At 37.1% G+C, this 17358-nt stretch overlaps 2 protein-coding genes across 5 annotated transcripts in view; both read left to right on the forward strand.

The window, feature by feature from the left end:
- Positions 1-10255, forward strand: part of SLC9A3 (solute carrier family 9 member A3) — a 52641-nt gene extending 42386 nt beyond the window's left edge. For 2 of the 4 annotated variants that reach the window (XM_080579758.1, XM_080579760.1), the window contains 7 exons: positions 2285-2400; positions 2952-3081; positions 3559-3735; positions 4309-4384; positions 5438-5551; positions 7305-7548; positions 10116-10255. In XM_080579758.1, coding sequence (XP_080435884.1) covers positions 2285-2400; positions 2952-3081; positions 3559-3735; positions 4309-4384; positions 5438-5551; positions 7305-7548; positions 10116-10119 — 861 coding nt within the window. In that variant the 3' untranslated portion in view covers positions 10120-10255. Of the gene's footprint in view, positions 1-2284; positions 2401-2951; positions 3082-3558; positions 3736-3845; positions 4269-4308; positions 4385-5437; positions 5552-7304; positions 7859-10115 lie in introns of those variants that run through there. The other 2 variants (XM_080579759.1, XM_080579761.1) reach the window with 2 other exon arrangements.
- Positions 7998-16064, forward strand: LOC308189597 (uncharacterized protein). The gene has a single exon (XM_080579762.1). The coding sequence runs from the start codon at positions 10121-10123 to the stop codon at positions 10691-10693; it is 573 nt and encodes a 190-aa protein (XP_080435888.1). The 5' UTR covers positions 7998-10120; the 3' UTR covers positions 10694-16064.
- Positions 16065-17358: the final 1294 nt, after the last annotated feature.

The raw sequence follows: 17358 nt of genomic DNA on the forward strand, positions 1-17358 counted from the left end.
GGAATTAAGGATTTTGAGTCTCAATATCATCTGTTTGGGTGGCTGTAGTTCTCAGTATCAGCCTGATCCCCCAGTATGAGTATACTGTATATACGTTGCTGTACTTTCCTGTTGGATTTTACTAAAGAACTTTCTAACTATAATCATTGTATCAAAAAGCACTGCAGTTGCAAAGGGATCAGGCAAAGTACTGTCTTTCTAAATGTGTCAACAGAATCTGGCTCCTGCAGAACAGTGGTTTTATGTGATGACAAATCTGATTTGAAGAAGCTCACTTCCACATGATGTGAATATTTGACCTTAGTGGTGAATTCCTGTAATCTCATTCTGCCAGATCACAGTAATTAAAAAAAAAAAAAAAAAAAAAGAGAGAGAGAGAGAGAGAGATGGGTAACTGTATTTCAATGGAATCATAACACCCACACTTCAAAAATTAGGGTTAGAATAATAGAAAATAAAACCACAGAAATTTATGACTTGCAGCAGGAATAATTTTAGAAGTTACAAAATGGAAGAAGGTTACTGCCCTTCTGCTGGAATACTGTTCCCAGACCAGAGCAATACTAATGGATTGTATATGAATTCCTAATCTTCTTCAGTATGAAATTGGCCAGCTTAGTTCAAATCACCATAAATATGCAGCATTCACAAGTGCCAGAGGACAGTTTTAAAAAGGAGTATTTTAAACAGCGATCTTCACAGTGATAATCTCTCTATGCCCTTAATCGCCAAGTGAACTCCTTTTTACAGCTAGATGATACAACACTTAGTTTCATTATTTAGGATAAATACTATTACTCCCACTACTGATAATAATGTCATTTTTTTGGAAAATGTGCTACAGCGAGGCAGACTTCTTCCAGTAAAACACGGAATTTCAAAGATTGAATTCACAAAATAAAATCAAGTTCAGAAATTATTTTAGTGTGAAAACTGGGGAGTGGTTCGCAAGATAAACAAATACTTCAGTTTGAGATTTTGTAAATTATCCATAAAGTTTTCAGACTGCTTGAGATCAAGAACTAATATTCTTTCTCATGATGTTTTGGAGGTCACACCTCCAATAAGTAAAGTTAGATAATGAATGTGATGTTGATGAACATGATGAGCATGACGCTCATGTTCAGATACACTGCTGAATCTGTTTAGTAGATTCATTACAATAATTTTATCTTTAACTTGAGCAAATGGCTGTAATGATCACTAAGCCATGCAGTTTTATCCCCAGAATTTTTCCAAAAATGTCTTGAATCTCATACAGTAGTGCCAGATTAAGTTAGATTAGTCATTGTTTGGAAGAGTGACCTTTTCCAGTGTACATTAGCATAGCGCATAAAACAAGAGTAGAGATTTGCCTCTCCCAGATATCCATTGTCTTCTCAGCTGCAAGAAACTCAGGAGTTCATAAATTATTTTTATAAATTTGTCTTTCTCCAACTCTGCTGTTATGCTGCATTTGTTCAATGAACAACAGCTCGAGTGAGTTCAGTCTGAACCTAAATAAATTCCTTACAACTGGGAGGGGAGATCTTAATCCAGGAAATGTGAAAATAATCCACAGGAAATGAATAGGAGCAATTTATAAGTATAGAATCACCAAATCATTTAGGTTGGGAAAGACCTCTAAGATCATCTAGTCCAGCTTTTAACCTAACAAATATAGTATATAATATAATATTTTTCTTACCACTACCACTTTTCAGAGACACAGTATAGGATTCTGAAAATAGCTCCTCTGCATTTTCCTCAAGGTGCCAAAGAACAAATAGCATATTCTTATAAGTAGGTACACTTCCAGAAGCTTACTTTGGTCAGTTTATACATGCAACTTTAAAAACAAACCTATTTAATTATTAGGCCATACTCTAATGAGTGTGGGCATCTGACTCAGGTAAGATTAGTTTTCACTCTAAGTTCTTTCCATCCAGATCATCTCTGAGATGACTGCAAATAGCAAAAAGTCCTAGGACGTTTTGTTCTGGTAGCAAATCATTATTGCATAGTATACAATAAAACATATAAAAGATAAATAAGGATTTAGATAAAGGCAATAACACTTTTTCATAAGGACACATAAGGCTTATCACACAAATGTGATTCCAAAATATATTTTTAACATGAAACATTTCATGGAAATATCAGCATGATTTGTACAGATTCTTGCTGCAGACAGCAGTAGTTATGCCATTTGCATATGGCAGCCTGAAATGATCTGCATTTTCTGGTTCACATTTTGCTCTAAATGTTTACAGCCATAATATGTCTTATTTCTTTCTGTGGCCAGGGAGAACGTAGAGGTTCCTTGGCATTTATACGTTCTCCAAGTACAGACAACATGGTGAATGTGGATTTCAGCACCCCACGCCCGAGTACTGTGGAAAGCTCTGTGTCTTATTTACTGTAAGTAACTTGGACTGATTGTTTTTGTCTTCTGTTTGTTTTGTTATGTGTGAGGAAATGCAAGAAAAACAAGAAAAAAGAAAAAAAAGTTACAAAATTTGTAAAATGTCAGTTACAGGGGCTTCATTCACTATTTTTTTGAACTTTAATTAATCTTTTCCTCACACATAACATGGGTTATAGAATGCTGCTATATGGTAGCATTTGGCAAACAAATTTTGCAGTAAAGGTTGGAAGATGAAGCAGACAACCACATTACAGTTGTTTCATGTGCTTTTTGTTCATCAGTTGCTATAGGTGTGGCTAGATGTCATTTCCGTGTCTACTCCAGAAAAAGTCAGGAGAGAGCCAAGGAAAAAAATTACTGCTTCATTAACTCATGAGTCTTTCACAGAACAGCCCTTCTTTCATGTAAATGGAGAAATAAATGCTACACCCACTTGAAAGACAAAAATCAATACTCTTCTCAATTTTCTCATTAGGTATTTTCATGTAGCCAATTTTTACTTCATCTTTTAAAAGTGCTGTTTGTATTTTGTATTCTTGTTCAGGAGAGAAAAGGCTGGACCGGTTTGCCTCGACATGCAAGCTTTAGAGCAGAGGAGGAAAAGTATTCGGGACACAGAAGATACAGTTGCTCACCACACCCTACAACAGTACCTGTATAAACCTAGGCAGGAGGTGAGAGTAAGAGGTTGAGAGCAGAAGGTTGGAAGCAAAACTGAGAAGGAAAGAACCCATCCCCAAAATCCATCCTTGAGGGAGATAGGCTCTTTGTCTATATTCTTTCTCACTTATGGACAGCCTTCTTTCACAGAGCTAGTGCCTTTGATTTCACTGGGGCTAGTGGAATGCAGAACTACATCCAATATACGTTCAGATTAACTGGGGCGTACCAACTGAAGTTTCAGACACTTAGAGGTTTATTTGGAATAACTGTCACTCTTTCTTAGGTATACTTAAAATTTGCAGATTTATACCTGTTTCATGGTCAAGAGAGAGAAAGAAAAATAGGATTTTCATTAATGCCTTTAAATTAGCCTTTGGTTCATTCTTTTTCAAAGAGTTGTTTTCGTGGCATGACACTGCATGCATTGACTCAGGGCTTCCAGCTGTATTTCTAAACAAATGAATGTTGTCTTCCTTTCCTGGTAACAGCACAAACACCTGTACAGTCGACATGAGATCATGCACAGTGAAGATGAGAAACAAGACAAGGAAATTTTCCATAGGACGATGAGGAAGCGCTTAGAATCTTTCAAGAGTACCAAACTAGGAATAAACCATTCCAAGAAGCTGAATAAAATCCACAAGCGAGACCGGGGCCAAAAAAGGGTAAAATACTTGCATAAGGACCCAGATGTAGCCACCTATTATATAAAGTAAGGAGAGGGCAGGGAGGACTCTGAAGGGTCCTATGTCCTGCATTTATCTCTATCCTATAGAACTTCATGAACTTAAAGGGCCTAAGCAAGAAGAGATTGAACTATCAGATGACTCAAGGGGCATCTTCTCACACACTGCTTTTCTCTATGCTTTGGGACCCTTTTTCTGGGTGAGAGATTTTTGATCACTTGAAAAACAGCAGATCTTGAGCCATGCTAGAACACTATGGGGAGCTTTTGCAGGGTAGACGTAGCAGGGTAGCACCATAGCAAAGAGCTTTCCATAAAATTTGCACGAAATTAAGAGGGAACTTACAGCATATGAGAGACAAAGTTCCTTTCTTTTCCTTAGTTAGTAGGAGTATAAAGGCAAAAACTGATGACAACCATATTGAATCTCAAGAAAAGATTAAAACAGATTTCAGGTTTATACTGCTCAATTGCGATTTGAAAAGATATTACTGCATTTGCTCTCTGATGGTGGTAGCATTTTTCTTGATTTTGTTTGTTTGTTTTCTTTTAGCGAAACAGCAATGTCATACCAAATGGAAAAATACCTTCAGAAATTTCAGTACAAGATTTTACATTAAAGGAAAAAGGTAAAAAGACCAGTGTCCTTAACTGCATTTTACCAGCTACATTGTCTGTAAAGCATCACTGAAAAAAATCATGATATGCAATGTTGAAGCTATTAAAGAGGAACTTCTAATTATAACTCAGAGTGGAGAACTGGTCCATGCTTAAATGCAGAGTCTGGGTAATTTAGAAGTTGTTTTTCTAGGCTGCTGGATGACAAACCAAATTTGAATTGGCATTCTTACTCATATTTTTAAAATATCATATTTATATTTTGAAAACAAAATAATGCACTGGCTACAACATAGATATCTTCCATCTTCCTTTTGAATAAGCTGTAAAGAGCAAGTTTTGCTATATATATTTTTTTTAATCACAGCAGGATATGTCTGCCTGAGACACCATTTATTTTGACTGGCAGGGACAATACAAGCTGGGTAGGTCGTTCAGTGCTGTCTTGTCGAAGAACACAGTTCATATAAGTCATCTTCTACTAGGAAAAAAAAAAAAAAGCTTATTTGGAGGACACTCTTAACAAGTGGTTTATTTAGCAGCTTTTGTGAAATTGATTTGATGGCAGTAGAATCAGTGATAAGTTCACCAGCTTCAAAATCAGTCAGAATACTAATGCTGACTTCAGTCTAATGATGAAAATGCAGTGACAGGTCTTTTTAAGGGAACATGTTTATCAACATGTGAGCACTGAAGGCACAAAACAGCAGCAGTGGTGGTCGTATGTCAAAGATTTGTTTCCTTCAGTCCCAGAAAAGCAGACAATTCTATTAGTCAAGAGTTTATCCAGAATGTGAAATCTCTATCATAGCACTGGATAACAATGCAAAGCTGAAACCTTTGTTGGGTTCCTTGAAGTAATTGGTACCTAAGCTGTAGACTGCATCTACATGTACATACTCATTTCAATGCTACAACTGTTAATTAATTTTTGCCCTTGTCTAGATCCTTGCTAAAGATATATCTTTGCTACATGTACCAGCATCATATTGTACTTTTCTGTCAGAACTGACACAAATCTCTAATCAACTGGACTTTTTAAAATTTATTTATTTTTATTCCAGATTTGGAGTTTTCTGAAGCAGAAGAAAATAATGATTATGAAACTTTGCATCTAGGAAAAGGAGTTGATTTTCTGGCTGATGTGACCAAGCAAAATTTTGCAGAAAATTCTACTGGTAAAAATATTAATTACATGAAGATTTTTTTTCTCAATTGTAAAAAAAAAAAAAAACATTACTAGAAATGTTGTTGCTTTAGCTTTTTTGTTGTTGTTTTGATTTGATCTGTTTTCTTAGAATTGATATTAATGGTAAAAGATAACATATTTTGGTTATATGAAATTATGAAGAGTATCAGATTTACTACTAATAATACTGACAGAAGTTGTGAAAATGACTGCCTAACCCAGACCTAAAACTACTAATTATATCCAGCAACATAAAATGTTATTTTAGAGTTATCCTACCTCACAGTCAATACGAGTAGTTTGGAGTTGATTTCTACCTGCATTTAAAGTACTTAACTGTGATTCATTTCATGCTTCTTCTTTCATGCAGGATTTCTTTCAGAATTGGCATCTCCTTCAGTTCCTCACAGGTTCATAGAAGTCTCTGAAAAGGGCAGATTTACAATATTTTCTGGAGCATTCCTGATGATTTCCTGTCCTGAATCATAGAATCATAGACTCATAGAATGGTTTGAGTTGGAAGGGACCTTAAAGATCACCTCATTCCAAACCCCTGCCATGAGCAGGGACACCTTCCACTAGAGCAGGTTGCTCAAAGCCCCATCCAGCCTGGCCTTAAACACTGCCAGGGATGGGGCAGCCACAGCTTCTCTGGGCAACCTGTTCCAGTGCCTCACCACCCTCTAAGTAAAGAGTTTCTTCCTTATATCTAGTCTAAAACTACCCTCTTTTAGTTTAAAGCCATTACCCCTTGTCCTATCACTACAGTCCCTGACAAAGAGTCCATCCGCAGCTTTCCTTTTAAATGTTAAAGGTCTCCTGGTCTCCCTGGAACCTTCTCTTCTCCAGGCTTAACAACCCCAACTTCCTCAGCCTGTCTTCATAGGAGAGGAGCTGCAGCCCTTTTATTATCTTTGTGGTCCTCCTCTGGATTTGTTCTAATATTTCCATGTCCTTTTGTGCCAAGGACCCCAGGGAAAGGCTCCAAAATATCAGATTGAATGTATACCAGAGATTATATGATGTGATTTGTAAGGCTTTAACATTTAGTATATTTTTAGCACTTTTGTGTCTGAATTCTCAGCATATGTAACATCATGCATACAGTGAAGAAAAATTCCTGTGTCTGTACTCTTTTGACAGTCATGCTGATATAACCTTTTACCTACACCATTACAAATTTCATATTTGAGTATGTGTAAAGACATCCAGAAATCAATCCAGAAATAAGTGGGTACCATGTTTTAGACCTAGACTGGTTTTTACAATTTCTTTTTCTGTTTAAACACTACAAATTTGGTATCTATATTAAAAGGTTCCTTTTACATACTTCTGTGGCCTGCTTCAGTGCCCTCATACACACCTTGTTCCTTTACGGAGTTGGGCAGTTCATGTTTTTTCATTTTTTTCCCATCTTTTGCTTCTTTTTGTGGATTCAATTTGAATTTTTCTGCAGTTATTTCAAGGTTTGCTTTATTTTGTTTAAGGGATGTATTGGTTTGTTCTTTTAGTGATTTTATTTCTTAACTTTAGATATTCTAACCATAACTGGATGTTATATCCAATTTTTCTCTAAAAGAAATCCAAAATGACTAGCAATAACCAAGCCAGAAAGAGCAAACTATGTGTGTATAATGGTATATTTGCCTATTTCTCTTCTTCTTCTTTTACAAAGCATTTTGTTGTATTACCAAGAAATTATTTTGATTAATTGTATTTATCACTTGTGAACTTGATTTTAGGCATTGATAACCCAGTATTTTCAGCTGATGATGATCAGAGCATCTACATGAAGTTCTCACCATGGTTGTCTAGTGAAGATACTGTGGTACCATCACAAAGGGCCCGAGTGCAGATCCCATATTCTCCAAACAACTTCAGACGGCTCACTCCATTCCGCCTCAGCAATAAATCGATAGATTCCTTCCTGCTAGCAGATGGCCCAGAGGATCGACCCAGATCTTTTCTCCCAGAATCAACACATATGTAATATCTTAAAAGAGATTATCACCTTTATTTTTAATCAGTCCTCCTATCAACCCTGACTACTGACAAGAAGTTTACTTTTCTGATTTTTCTTTTCTCAGAGCGTCTCTTTCCTTCCTGACTTTTTCCTACAACTAAACATCTTTGATTTTCCTTCTGTTTGAATAATAGAACATCTTTCTATTTTTCTTCTACAGAAAAGCTACCCAGCTATTAGAGGTCAAGTGCCTTGCTATTTTTACAGAAGATAAGGGTCTTGCTCTTTGTTTTGTCTTGAAATTTTTAAACGCTAAGTAAAAGGTATTCCAAACACCAGAATGTTTTTGTATCCATTTTCAAGAGGCTCCACATTTCTTGGTTAGTCAGTTCTAGAAGATAAAATTAATACCCGAATTCCCTAACATGGGGTTATTCTAATTCAAACAACTCAAAACTCATTGTTCTTTCAAGTGACACAGTAAGGGCTGTCTTCAGGTATAAGCAAGGTAGGCTGAAGTGCCATAAAAACAATCCAGCTGCTGATGCCAAAGCACAAGTTTTGCCTGTCTACATCTCTCATCTTTTGCCTAAGAGGTCAAATGAGCCATTTAAAACATCAGATTCTATTGTATTCCTGTGTACATTAGGAACAACAATGCTAGACCAGCAATGAGCTGGTCTGATTCTCTTGTTCTTAACATGATTAGAATATGATTTTTGACTCTGTTGCTAAGAAGTCTTGAGTCAGTTTTGAACACTTGACCAGTTGTAGTGCGCAACCAGTGCAAATGGTCTCATCGCTACAAGTACCCAATGACACTGCTAGTGTACTTATTTTCTTTACAATAGAAAACATCAGAGTTTCCCCTACATGGGTGGAGACTATTACACAGCAGCCAGACTGTGAAGAAGCAGAATTCCAGTTTGGGTTAGAGCTTTAATCTTAAACTGTGAATTTGTCTTAATCCATATCTTATTCTGAAAACAGAAAAATGCTTGGCTTTTTTGATTCAGTAAATAATCTGTTGACTAATATCTTAGAAAAATGAAGTGACTCTGGGTTTAGATTAATATCCTACTTGCCCTTTAATTCTTGTTCCATGAAAATTTTCCACACCATAAAATGCGGCCTTCATTCCTATAATCAACACAGTCAATGCTGTAAATGAGGTGGGTCAGGTCACAGTTCAGCCATCATAATTGAATAGAACACAGGGCAATGGGGGGGTTTATGCAATGAAATGAGATAGTCAATTTCATCATAAATTAGCTTTTGTGGAATCCACAATCACAAATGTATAACCTAGTGTCCTCTATGCATCAACAAATAAAGGAATGTGGAAAGTTGAAGGTACTTAAATGATGAAAGTTTGTACAAAGATCTCAGGGTAAGAGTGAATGGTGCATAATTTTGATTTCAGAAGAAATTCATAATCTTTGGAAAAGAAATAGAAAAGGAAGTGTTCATTTTTTCTTCTGTTCTGGCTTCTATCTTGCAAAAGATGTGCTAGTTCAAGCATAATTTCAGAAAGCACATCTCTTTACTGGAGTGGCCTGTAGGTCTGAATTGGTTCTAATGCTCAATTCCTTATGAATGCATCTTTGCTTGTTTTCTAAATGATGTTTTAAAATAAATGCTAGGTTAATTAAAGAACTGTGAGTTACCTATATCCTGATTAAAAACTGGAACAATGAGCAGCATTCTGAAAGGAAAACTTCTCCCTGACACTTATTCACACTGAAATTCTCCTCGCTTTTTTTTTTTTTCATTTAGAAGTTAGTCATAAAATATTGGCATGTTACTTTCTGAACATTTCCTTGCTAACCTTTGTTCTTTTTCTCCATTCTATTGCCTTAATTATAAGAGACTTTATTATTCAGAGCTGCTATGTACAAGTTCTTGTGCAGGCATATATATTCTTGTGCTTTGATATATCAAAATCACTTCTTTGGAAGTGTTTTGGGAAGTTAGATTTCCTGAGCTAATAAGCTGAGACCTCAATTGCTCTCAGAAACACTACTCTCAATTATCTACTTAATAAAATTCTCCTATTAGGAGAATTATATTGAAATTTCAATTAATAGGTTTTAAAAAACAATGTACATTGGAAACGAAAAGTGGAAATATGAGGATTTGCTACATAGTTTAATGTATAAAGAAAACAGGTCATTTTCAAGAAGAAATTGTTTCTCTGGTGAAATGCTTTTCTTTGAAAAAGCACAATTTCTTTCAAAAGTTTCTGAAAGATTTCCTGCTGAGCATTAGGACTAAATGGCTCAAGATAAAGGTATACCTTAATGACCAGACGATGGCTCCATTTCCTAAGCATTTGAAGCAGACAGCTTTCATCACACTGAACTCAGTTTTGCCTGATTCTCAGCAAGGACAGAAAGTGTAATATACTCACTTGAGGTTGTCCAGGACAGAAGTTGGGACAGGGTACAATTCCCCACCTCAAAAACTATCTTAAACCACACACTTTAATAAGACTTTTGTAAGAATAGCCAAAACCAAAGCCCAATAGCCAGCACAGTAATATAGAAAATGTATACGTACAGTTTAATGTATATTTAATTGTATTCTCTAGGTGATATGGACCATGATGTTGAAATGACAGAATACTCCTCTTCAGACGACAAATTGCCTTCTTATGCATCTGACCAACTAAACCAAAACCAAAGTGTTTCAGAGACTCCCCACCACTTCTTTCCATCCTGTCTTCAAATGCCTTGGACACATAACTATTATTCCTTGGAAAACAGAGGGAATATATCTCTTTCTACTGTCTCTGAGTATATAGGTTCTTGTGACCCAAGCATACCTGATCTCTTCTGGGAAGCAGGTACAGATTCAAATAACAAAGAGACAGTAAACTCAGGTTATGGTTCCGAAGTTAGCTATAAATCAGAGAATTCACAAGAAGAGAATTCTCTGCTTATACCTGAAGGGCTGGAAGACTCTTACGTGAAGGAGCCCCAAGAGAAGAAAATTTTGCTTGATGTACAAGGAAATTACAGATCTGCAGCAGCCAGGCGTGTACAAAGTCGACGTTCTTTTCACAGGCCAAAACCTCTGCAACACCCTAAGCTTCAGAAACTAGCATCTCTTCCAACATCTTGCCATGTCCCTCCACATTCTTTGGAACAAGAGGAAACACAGCTGTGAGCCAGGGTTTATCTGAAAGGAGGAGATGAGAGAGAATAAGTTGAATAAAGGGCTTCTGTAAAAATAGAGAGCAACCTATTGGTTGGTTCAAGGGGCCTAGAATGGTTGCCATAGAATGGTTTCAGATGGAAAGGAAGTGGCATCCCATGATACCAGAAACACTGGAGCTTTGTTGCTGCATTTACATTTTTAAGTCCTCGTTCATATTGAAAGGGTGTGTAAAGAAGGGAAAATATGCCTCATTATTTTTCATGTAGACTGTTACAAAAAACAATATTTTTGGAGGGCTAAAGCAAGAAGCTTTTCAAATGGTAATTATTTTTTTAACATAGAAATAGTTTATTATGCCATATATTCCCAGTAAATACATTTATTAATGAAATAGGCTGCATTTGTTGCTTCAGTAATGGAATTCATTATTTATCATATATGAAATTAATGTAGGAGAAACCAATGGCTAGCCTCTTGCCTGCTAAGTCTACTCTGACTGAATGGATCAGTGCCTTTTACAAGTGGAATCTAAAGAAAAAATATTTTACTGCTCTTGAATATTTGTGTTACTGAGTAGTTGCATGATATAGACTCTGGTGGAAATCTTTGCAGGGAGGGGGAAGCCCTGGCATCTTGATATTCAGTCAAGGCCTCCAGGATGGCCATTTCCGTCATTTACCATCATTTCCTGTACTCAGTAACATTGGACTGAAAGAACATCCAGAAATTGTTCAGAGTTTTAGCTTGTGTGGTCACAAGCAATTCATTTCACATTCTTAATTAAGCTGCTTTTTCTAAAATAGCCTCACTCAGATGGAATTTTAAATATTTTTCATTTGTCCTGGTGCTTTGGAAGACAACTTCCAAATACACTGTTAGATTATTTTGTTAATTTATGTATGAGCCACTTACTATAACTGATTGGGATAATGGCCTCTCAGATGCTATTTTTTGTTTTGCCATGAGGGTTAGTGCCATGATGACTCAGGATGTTTGTGTTTTAAAGTACTGTACAGAGGTAGTTTGGCTATTGTGTATGTATACATCTGTTTGTGTTAGGAACTTTTTTTTTCCTTCCACATTTCTGTTAAATGATAGTAGTTAAGATTGCACTAGACTCCTAGTGTGTATGAATCTGACTTTAAATTGCTTTGAAGCCAGCTGGAGACTTCAGTGAAAGTCAACTCAGATGAAGACTCAGTAAAAATTAAAACTCTGAGACTTGTCATGTATGTATAATGATACATGCCATCCTGCTTCTGGCAAAGGCCTTTGGCCTATCTGTACTTCACCCTGATTGACTACAGTCCTGAAACTTTGGTTTGAAATGTTCAGTGGTATAAGTTGCAAAGTTTCTGTGACATCAACAGGAGATGGGTACTTAACTATTTCTGTGAACCTAATATGTACCTTATATCTACTTAATATGAATGTAAACTATTTGTAAATGAGATAAGTCAGTTTCAGGAAGGTATCTGAATTACTAAACACTGGATCCAGCAGAGGCTTTCTTTGGTAAATTTTATTTTATCGTTGGGAATTAGTGGTTGCTTCACTCTACCTACCAAGATTTTGAAAGGTTCTCTGGTTGATTCTGTGTCAGATGTCCAGTTACAGATTTACACAGACACACAAAAGAGTGGAGCAATGTGTTAAAATTTGGGTCCATGGCTTTTTTTAATTTTTGTATCCTTTGCTAATATTGCCTGTTAGGCTAGTAAAAATTGCAGAAGTGCAATGGCAGTTGTCACATATAAACCTAGATACATAACCTATGCTTTTAGAGACATGGTTTGGAGTACTGGTTCTTTTGATATCAAACTACAAACAGCTTTTTTTATGTGGTCATCTTGGGCACTGATACAAATCAGTGTCCCTAACTGAAAATCTCCAGTTCCCAGAGCTCTTCTTGTCAATGAGGGTCATGAGATATAAGATTGTCACCAGTAAGGATGTTAATTTTATAATTCCATAATGTAAATACATTTTCTGTGAACTGAGTGCATATGCACGTACTATTTTGGTGAAGTATTTTAATGCTGTTCCAGATATTATAATTGGAATGAGTATTGGAATTTTAGTGATCAGAACAGACATATAATAAGACCATGACTGATCCCAGATATTAGCACTTAGAAAGTGCAATGTGCCAAAATCTAACCTCCAGTCTCATAGCATAATGCTGAAGTCCAACACCAAATTTGGCAAGATGCTGGTGAGGTATTGGCTTTAACAAAATACTTTCATTTCTTATTGCTGTTTGTGGTACAGAGGTCATTGCTGTCTTTCAGTCAGAAGACTGGACCGTGTTTTCTTCATGCTTGCTAGAGTACTCCTAGTCTATTCATGCACAGGCTACCTCAATAAATCATTTGTAAATCCTGATCAGCAGATGTGAGTTTTCACCAGATAAGTTTTGCACACACAAATGTATGCAGTTTTAAAAATCACGCATTGTAAGATTTTTCATGTTCTTGTATGCTCTTATGATAAATGAGAGGATCAGTAGCACTATGGTGTTTACAAAGTCAGCAGTCTCTGTGAGGAGTCAGTAGGATCCTGTTTTCTTTTAAGAGGGCTGTGGGCTGTAGAAGTTTTCGCAAAACAAACAATATACCATTTCTTAACAACAGAAGAAATGGAAAGGCACTATATACAAAGTGCTCTCCATTGACTTCCAAAAGCCTTAAACCTTGTGCATATTATAAAGGGCAGTGTCACCACAGTTGAACAGATGAAGGATAAAATGGACAATGACTTTTCCTGGAATGGTTTGCATTATTTATGAAGCTCTTGTGACTCTGGAAGATGTTTTCTAGTACAGTTGCCTCCAATTTAAAGTTTTGGTGGCATAGTTTCTCAGTTTGAGATGCGATGAAAAAAGTCTCACGTTCCCAGTTTGTACACAGGGAAAATAACTCTCAGCTAGAATATAATAGATTATTCTAATTCCTTATTTTTTTCCAAGGCAATTGCTCCCAATGTTTACTAGGGATTGCAATTTTTTGCAAAATCCTCAGAGTTTCTTAGTCTTCAGAAGTACATGTGGATCAACTGTAGTATTATTAAGGGTAACAAAAATGAATGCAGTTCTTTTCCTAGGAACACACTGATTTATGAAGTCTGTCTGTTTTCCATACCATTGCTATAGAAGGTTGAATGGACATCACCACAGACATTTTGGGCATCTTTGCTGTTGGTTTTGTTCTCTTCCTTCTTCCTCAATTGTAATCTCCTACTTTCTGTCTGTGGTAGATGGCATTATGTTGATAAAGAAAGAAATTCTGGTCTCAGCAGCTTACATGTAAGAAAAACATATAAGTGCATAAGAAAGTATATATAAGAAAAGCAGGTTATAGGACTTCATCATCTGTCTCACATTTTTTTCTGTACTCTTTCTATGTACTTTCATATTTCAGTACATGTCCTGAGGGTACAAGTTTTTGCTTGCTTCTTCAGCGTACTTGGTCACAGCAACATATATTTAGAGCTGCTGAGAATCTGTTTGTATCAGCTTATTTTTTCACCATGTGAGATAGCAGTTAATTAGATTGGAATGTTCAGTTGGCAAATCAGTTCACCTCCAGTGAGGATAATTCAGTTCTTGCTGAGCTTTCCTTGCTGAAAAGCGTCTAGATTTGTGTTTGTGTGTGTATGTGTTTCTCTGTCAAAGAAAGTCAAGTTGGGAATTCCACAGTTACTATTTATTTAACTTGTAACTTTGGTCCACCTTGTTGTAAAAAGTTGAAATGCAAAAATATTTGATGTCTTTTCTATATTTTTCTCCATGTATAGGATTAATTTTAACAATGTTCATTATGCTGCATTATTACATAGCAATGTTAAAAAAAGGTATGACCTGCATTCAGATGAATTCTGTCTCTCTGAGCTGTGAAGATAATTATATGAAATTATGTTTTACAGATATATGGTCTAACCAGAGATTTATGTAACAAAGGCTGTAAAATAATCACGTGCCTTAAATTGTCACTCTTTTGAGTGCTGCTGTTTGGAGATTTTTGTGTGTACTTTCCAAGAGGTGTCAATTTACTGCATATATTTTTAAATAAGTCAAGTTGTTCTGCTAATGTGTCCTTTTAGAAATATTTTAACAGTATATCATAATGAGAAGTTTGGCAATAAATTGTACCATTTTTGGTGGAATCACACTGCTTTGGCAAGACTCAATTATTCAGCACATTTAGAGAAGGCTTTCCACACAAGACTTCTGATAAAATGAACTGTTTGAATTTAGGGCTCGGTACTGGGGCCGGTCCTCTTTAATATCTTTATCGATGGTCTGGATGAGGGCGTCCAGTGCACCCTCAGTAAGTTTGCAGATGACACCAAGCTAAGTGCGTGTGTCGATCTGCTCGAGGGCAGGAAGGCTCTGCAGGAGGATCTGGATAGGCTGGAGCGATGGGCTGAGGTCAACTGTATGAAGTTCAACAAGGCCAAGTGCCGGGTCCTGCACCTGGGGCGCAACAACCCCAAGCAGAGCTACAGGCTGGGAGATGAGTGGCTGGAAAGCTGCCTGGCCGAGAGGGACCTGGGAGTATTGGTTGATAGTCGGCTGAATATGAGCCAGCAGTGTGCCCAGGTGGCCAAGAAGGCCAACAGCATCCTGGCCTGCATAAGAAGCAGTGTGGCCAGCAGGTCTAGGGAAGTGATTGTGCCCCTGTACTCGGCTCTGGTGAGGCCGCACCTCGAGTACTGTGTTCAGTTTTGGGCCCCTCGCTACAGGAAGGACATGGACGTGCTCGAGCGAGTCCAGAGAAGGGCGACCAAGCTGGTGAGGGGTCTGGAGAACAAGTCTTACGAGGAGCGGCTGAGGGAGCTGGGCTTGTTCAGCCTGGAGAAGAGGAGGCTCAGGGGCGACCTTATCGCTCTCTACAGTTACCTTAAAGGAGGCTGTAAAGAGGTGGGGGTTGGTCTGTTTTCCTACGTGCCTGGTGACAGGACGAGGGGGAATGGGCGAAAGTTGCGACAGGGGAGTTTTAGGTTGGATGTTAGGAAGTACTTCTTTACCGAAAGGGTTATTAAGCATTGGAATGGGCTGCCCAGGGAGGTGGTGGAGTCACCATCCCTGGAGGTCTTTAAAAGGCGTTTAGATGTAGAGCTTAGCGATATGGTTTAGTGGAGTACTTAGTGTTAGGTCGGAGGTTGGACTCGATGATCTTGAGGTCTCTTCCAACCTAGAAATCTGTGATACTGTGATAATTTCTGTCCCCTAATCAAAATAAGAAAAAAGGAAAGGAAAGGAAAGGAAAGGAAAGGAAAGGAAAGGAAAGGAAAGGAAAGGAAAGGAAAGGAAAGGAAAGGAAAGGAAAGGAAAGGAAAGGAAAGGAAAGGAAAGGAAAGGAAAGGAAAGGAAAGGAAAGGAAAGGAAAGGAAAGGAAAGGAAAGGAAAGGAAAGGAAAGGAAAGGAAAGGAAAGGAAAGGAAAGGAAAGGAAAGGAAAGGAAAGGAAAGGAAAGGAAAGGAAAGGAAAGGAAAGGAAAGGAAAGGAAAGGAAAGGAAAGGAAAGGAAAGGAAAGGAAAGGAAAGGAAAGGAAAGGAAAGGAAAGGAAAGGAAAGGAAAGGAAAGGAAAGGAAAGGAAAGGAAAGGAAAGGAAAGGAAAGGAAAGGAAAGGAAAGGAAAGGAAAGGAAAGGAAAGGAAAGGAAAGGAAAGGAAAGGAAAGGAAAGGAAAGGAAAGGAAAGGAAAGGAAAGGAAAAAGAAAAAAAAAAGAGGATAAAATGCTCTTGATAATTCATGCTATTTATAAAACTCAAATCATTAAAGGCAGCAACAGAGGTTTTAGAAGATATCCTGACCACTATAATACTTTTGAGTCCTAACTAAAACGAAGTCAATGACAGAACTCCCACTGACTTTATAAAGTGAATACTTCCATCCTTAAAACAGAAGGGTCTGTGCTTTGTCTACATATATATACTAATTTTGCCATTACAACAGCACTATAACTACACATTATATATATATATAAGGATATATAGCATCTCATAGCATTCCTTCAATGCAAAGATTCGAGCCACCTTTTTGGGTTCTCTTTTATTGTGCAATGCTTTTTTGAACATCTATTAGCAAGCCAGCTTGATTTCCTACACAGAAACTAAGGAAACTTAATCTAAGCTATTTTGTATTGCATGAGCTGATTTTCCCTGAAGGCTCTGTGAACCCAGTGAAAATTACTATTTCTACTGACATCTAGCCATTTCTACATCTACTGCTGTTAGGATGTTTCCATACCTGACATTACTTTGTATAAGTATCCTATCAGTATAGGGGTGAAAAAAATGTCTTCTTCTAAATCAGTTATAATCTAATGGAAATAAATACTTAGTGGAATTAAATAAACATTGCTTCATAGGTATGGATCGGAAGAGATTAAAAAGAATTACACAGATGACCAAACCATGTGCTAGTAAACAGGATGCTGCAGGGGCAGAATAAAATAGAACTGTTTTTGTTGTGTGTCCATGCAAGAGCTAATTATCTGATAGCTCATCAAATCAATGGTTGGGGGCAAGGGGGAAAGTGTCCTCCATTGTCACCTTTGTTGTCACATAAAGCATAGAAAACACAGGAACAGTCACCTCGGTTAGAAACAATAAACTTGTAAATCAGCACCCAAACCTGTTGGCAAGGATTCTTTTAGGGTCAGATTTAATG

Source organism: Anser brachyrhynchus (genome assembly GCF_964034855.1).
Source record: "Anser brachyrhynchus genome assembly, chromosome: 2".
Lineage (NCBI taxonomy): Eukaryota > Metazoa > Chordata > Aves > Anseriformes > Anatidae > Anser > Anser brachyrhynchus.

Excerpts from the sequence above, each read along its gene's own strand:
- LOC308189597 (XM_080579762.1), top strand. The coding sequence starts at position 10,121 with ATGGACCATGATGTTGAAATGACAGAATACTCCTCTTCAGACGACAAA.